Source organism: Pyxicephalus adspersus, chromosome 4 (assembly GCF_032062135.1).
Source record: "Pyxicephalus adspersus chromosome 4, UCB_Pads_2.0, whole genome shotgun sequence".
In the NCBI taxonomy this organism is placed as follows: Eukaryota; Metazoa; Chordata; class Amphibia; order Anura; family Pyxicephalidae; genus Pyxicephalus; species Pyxicephalus adspersus.
In genome coordinates, this window is record NC_092861.1 from 71,444,693 (window position 1) to 71,450,692 (window position 6,000).

At 39.8% G+C, this 6,000-nt stretch overlaps 1 protein-coding gene across 1 annotated transcript in view; it reads right to left on the minus strand.

Moving 5' to 3' along the window:
• SNAP91 (synaptosome associated protein 91) overlaps positions 1–1,001 on the minus strand; it is a 52,913-nt gene extending 51,912 nt beyond the window's left edge. The window contains exon 1 of the mRNA XM_072410191.1: positions 894–1,001. Within this exon, the coding sequence (XP_072266292.1) occupies positions 894–951 (58 nt within the window). The 5' untranslated portion in view covers positions 952–1,001. The remainder of the gene's footprint in view (positions 1–893) is intronic.
• Between the last annotated feature and the right edge of the window lie 4,999 nt (positions 1,002–6,000).

The following is a 6,000-nucleotide window of genomic DNA, read 5'->3' on the forward strand; positions in this document are numbered from 1 at the left end:
GGTGTATTTACCAGTGGGTGGATCTACACCTCTATATGGGGCTGCTTTAATGTGAATGGAAGGCAGAATGGCTGATGGAGGAGACACATACCAAACCTTATGTATATAGATCACATATATCCAGTGCACACATAGCATACAGACAGTGACTGCTGATTGCAATACACTTGTTCCCCATTCACCTGGGTCTAATTCTGCCATCTGATTAGTCTGTCTGCATCCCCAGTATGATTTCCCAATGGATGCTCCTAAGTCACTGGCAGCCACCCCTAGGGATGTACACAGCTTCCAGCTCACAATGGTTCCTTTTCCTCTTTATTTATCATGCTTGGGTCCTTGTAGCTTAGAAAGGGCATTAAGGTGGAATGTAGGCAGCTAGGAACTGCAGGCTCTCTAGCAGCTTTAATACTTGTAAGTAGCTGATCCTTAGCAAATTCTCCCTGCTCTGCCCAATGGTTTCTTCTAATCAGGTGATACAGCATTAGATTAACCCCTTGTGTGACAGGCAAACTCTTAACTCTTTGGGTAAAAGAGAAAAGCCACACAGATATTGCATTTTTACTAAATTAAGAATACTATAAAATAGATATTCACTTTGAAAAAGTCATACAGAAAAGACTACTCATCAGTCTGCAGAAGATTTAGAAAATGAATACATATTCAATAAAAACTTTACAGGATTGTGCTATTAGAAACAGTTGTAGTAACAGTTGGACTTGCTCTGTTGTGTTGCCCACACTCACAACTGTATAATAGGTTGAAACAATCTATAATCAGTTTACAATTTAATCAAATGTCACTATTACTAAGTTTTAATAATGGAATATCAGCAATGTGATTACTTTTTTAGAGTAAATTTGTGTTGAAAGTTGCATGTTGCTGTCATTACTGACCTTTCATTGTAAAAATGCTTGATGTCTTGATCTCAGAACTGATGGCTGACTTCAACATTTTCAGAGTCCCTGACCTAGACCAAGTGTGCTGAGCTCTATTAGGATATCTCTCTGCCCTATACACACCTGAGTGATGAGACTGTTTTATAAAGCCTCTGCCCCTTGTGTCATGTGATTGTTTTAGTGAAAACTACTGCCAGGTATCATGCTATATTCAACTATACAGACCTCCAGACAGAACAAATGTGCAATAAGATTGTCATTCACTACAAGTATTTTTTATTTGAATAAACAGATTTGATGAAAACATCAAGCCTAACATTAATCTATAAAAAATGAGGGGATTCTCAATCAATATTTGATTGAGAGATTGGACAAATATTGTGTGAGTTATGTATATTGCTGGGTTAAAAATTATAGAAAAGTGTCCCATTTCTCACTTGTCATATACTATAGAAATATATACCTCTGAATGGTGAAATTTATGGGACAGTGATAACTAATAAAACTAAACAATGTCTTATTAGAAATTTATCTTTTGAAAAAGTATATATGCAATTCAAGGTTGCAAATTTTTAGATGATGTATGAGCCCCTTAGAACAGCAGGGGTTAAAATAGTGACATGTGTTGTGGGAAAAGAACTACCCCACTTCAGACTTGCTACCAGCTTAAACTTTCATATATCATATTTCAATGAAAATACTTAAAGCTCACATAGTTAAATTCATTCATTTCCCTAAGCAGGTAGCTAAAGGGGAAACTTTCTGCATGTGGGTATGGGGGGTGAGGTACCTCAGGTACAAAATAAGAGCCTTTGGTGCCATGAGGAGCATACAGCAACTGATGCTGAGAGTACATTGATGGACTGCCAGCTAACAGCAAAGAGCCACTAAAGAGGTGCAATCTGTGCTACACTGACTGATTCTGCACCTAGGTGTAGTTTTATGGTTACATCCCCCATAGCCACAGGCTGGAAGTCTATAAATCACTAATTTGCAATCACTATGTATTAATGTACTAATTATTGTGATTTATTACTGTGGTGTGTTGATAAGGTACATGTTGGGGCCATTAGGAATGAATGCCAGACCAGCACACCAATACAACTCATATGCCTTGTGTTCATGCATGTGTTTTCACAACACACTAGTGGGATCAATCCCTTACTGAATTAGCCATAAATGTCCAGATATTGAAAACCTAATAAGGGTAAAGTGAATACAAAGCTAGGAATTTTTCCCCGTCAGTCCTAGGTACTGATCCATGAGTTCTCCTATATTAAATATACGTCACATTAAAAAATGCAGAGCAGTTCTGTTTCACTTGCTCTGTTCCATGGTTTGGAACAGAGCTGTCCAACTTCAGTTTTCAAAAGCCACAAACATGACAGCATTTTAGTTTTAACAGAGCATGTTTACACTCTATGTGCAGCTCCTGACTTTCAAGGGCTGGAGTTTAACTCTCCTGACTTAAAAAGTAGTAATGGCAGAATGACAATATGACAGCCAAGCTACAAAACTTTTTCTGGAGGTCAGCAATGGCAGCTGACATATTTCTACTAATACAAATTCCCTTTAATGTGGTGTAGGTGTAGGGAGCACCCCACTATGAAAGGATGGAAAAACCTATTGCAAGCAAATAAATCTTCGCCTTATTATCATTACTTTTTAGCAATGAAAGTGAAATTTACCCCCCAACCAAGGAGATTTCGCCAAAATGGGTAAATATGCTCAACATATATTCATGTGTTAAACAATTAACCTGATAATTGTGGAAGATGGACACACTCAGGCCATTAGATCTATGTCCTGGTCACTGTATTGTTCTTTAATTCAAATTTAAAATAATTGCCTTACAACATCTATATCCTATGTCAGTCTGTCTCTATGTAAGTTATTTCAATGTGTCTATCATGATACAGGACTCAATGTCAATGAAACAATGTCTGCAGTAAGTAGATTCTAAACTGTAAACAGCACAGACCAAACTTGGATACATATTGATGATGAATAATACAACATTATCAGGATGGGTGATAAGACAATTTATGAGGTTGCTGATCTAAATCATATTTGGAATAGGTTCAGGGCCATATCACCCAAGTGATTTTATAGTATCAATTTGTGAAAAGATTATATTCATTTTTATTGGTGAAGAAATGAACAGCAGGCAATGAAAGGTTTGTGTCTCTGTAATTCCAATGATTTGTAGCACTTTCACTGCGCAACTGACTTTTTGCTGCATTTGAAGCAACTAGATTCGCCAGCTGCTTATATTCTTGGCACACCATAGACAAGTATTTTCATCAGATACAGCAGTAAATCTGCAGCTACCCGCTAATCGCTACGACTATAAACTTTTGCTACAAAGTTGCAAATGTGAAATGACCATTGCTGCTACTGATGTTGCCAGTCTATAAACATTAAAACTTTAGTTCTGAGTTGTCTTAACTTTCGATCCATCTAGTTTATCTGGCTTCTTCAAAATTTGAGTTGATTCCAACATTTTTCTGCAGATACACTGCAGGACACAACAATCTGAATAGAAGCAGAAGTTGTGTGCAGGTGTAGATGTGTAAGGATGCACAATAACACATATGTCTGTATTTCTGAGTTCAGCTGAACAGGTGTGAGCAAACAGATCTAATTGAAATGGTGTATGAATCTAATTTTTATCTACATTTAAACTGGCAAAGAGGCCTGTTTGTTGAACTGTTTAAATATAAAAGTGCAGAGAACTGTATATTGGTAAAGTGGTGGTGATTGCTAAAATGGATGACTGTGAAGATAGCCTCAGATAGGTTATTACTAATGGGGACCACCTTGCACTGGGAGCTTTTTATTAGTGGGTATTGCTGAGAGTTAAGGTGGGTACACACTTCCAATTTTTATCGTTCCAATCGAACGACGAACGATCGATTGGGCAAAAAATCGTTCGTAAAAAAGTAACCAACGACGCCGACGAACGAGGAAAGTTGTTGGAAACGAACGACCGGACCGGCGGATCGGATTGGACGACGATCGTTGAACATCGTTCGTGTGTACGGTCGTTCGTTGATCGTCCATGGTCTGAGCATGCGTAATGAACGAACGTTCATTCACTTTCCTGTCGTGCACATAGTTCCTCTATCGCTCAAACGATCGTATCTATTGTGTGTACAATATCTACGAACGATCGTGTCGTTATCTCTATGTTCGGGATCGGTGCTATACGATCGTTCGTAGATATCGTGCAGGATCGTTCGTCGTTCGTTTTCCAACGATAATAATTGGAAGTGTGTACGTAGCTTTAGAGTAGATCAACACCAGTGTCAATAAGTGCCAGGTCAGGGATCTGTGCTGTCTGCACATGCGCAGTAGAACGCCATAGACTTTTGAGGGGCCAGGAGGTTGACCAGTCAAATAGTGATCGGACATTACATAGTCAGCAATGCAGATTAAAGGCACACTTTACATTATACAGTTCCCAATGTAGTGTGTTACAGCATGGCTCCTCGTGCTAAATGAAAATTGCACTTATCTTAGAATAGCAGGCAATGCAGTCTAGGGACATATGCAATTTGGGGTGGTGCTCAGTCAGAGAAGCCTTCCAGGCTTACAGGAAGACAACTTTTGCATTTGGGCCTATTTAGAACCCAGTATCCCTTTCACTTTGCACACTGACATTGCATCTCCCTGCCACAAAACATTGACTTTTACCCCTGACTCAATACCTTCTTGCCTCTCCACACTCCTGACACTACTTCCCGAACTCTGCATCTTTCTGCCAGGCAGCACCCCTCCCTCCACTTTGAACTTCTACCAGTCTCTACTCCACCACTGCTTCCTTTGTTCCAGTCCTACTTTTTTCACCCTTACAATGAATAGCAGGGAGGAGAAGAGGCTGAAATATATCTATACTGCATCTCCATGCATACATTAGCTTTCATTCTACTTATTTTGTTATATTCCCTTGTCTAATCCATGCCTCTATCTTTTGCCTAGTCCCATGAATGACATATCACAAAATTCTAGCATTTGCAGCATATTTTAGGGAATACTTTGCCTAATCTTGAAATCTTCCTTCAATTAAATATTAAAATTTTCCTACTACAGTAGAACCTCAGTTATCCGGCGCCCACGAAGAATGGCTGATTCCGGATAAGTGTAGTTTCCAGTTAACTGTGGTTTCCTTTTCTCAGCCATTCAGCACTAGACATAAATGGGGAGACTTGTCCCGATTCAACTCTAGAGCTGATTGGCTGAGAAAAGGGAAACCCTGATGATGGCTTTAGTGTCATCAGGATTTTCGTTTCCACAGCCAATCATGGAGCTCTGCTTTCTTGATTGCTCCCGCAGCCCTAGCGTAGCTGTGGTATGTGTTCTTGGATGCAGAACACATGTTGTGGCTGTGGTTCTGCTAGGGCTGCAGGAGCAATCAAGAAAGTGGAGCTCTCGGGTGGCAGGGATCTGCGTTTTCAGGTTATCTGAGGTCTGGGTAACCGGGGTTCTGCGGTATAGTGGAAAAGTAGGTTTAAGTGTGTCCTAACTGCTACAGTAGATGCCAGTGACACCACTAAGCTTAGCAATGGATGGAGGTAAGCTGGGAGATAGCTTTGACAACTTCCTACCAAAAGGAGTCAATCACAGGGCAGCACCGAAAAATGTGGAAAAACCGACATGAGAACAATGTTAACAGGAGATCTACTAGATTACTAGATGGAAAGATTCTAGAAAGTCTTTAGCTAAGGAAAATACAGTGTTCAATGTCACTAATGAGCCAACTGAGTACAGATACTGAGGTGTAACCTTCATATTCTTAAGAGCTCTATAGGGAATTGGAGGTGTTCTGAAGGGGGGTTAGGGGTATATTAAAGTCATCCCCCAAATTTATCATTCCATTCGCCTAGGATTGTAACAATTAGATTTAGCCAATTCCTGTCAAGAGGAGAAAATAGAGGTTCTACTAATTCAAATGTATACATCTTTAGATATCGAACATAGAGCGGTGGTATGAGCATATGTCATACAAAGGGTTCATTAAGCTGGGGATGTGGTCTCCCTTAAAATGAGGGGCCCGGCCAGGATCAGATGGAAGGAGCACCAACACGGGTGTCACTGAACGTGA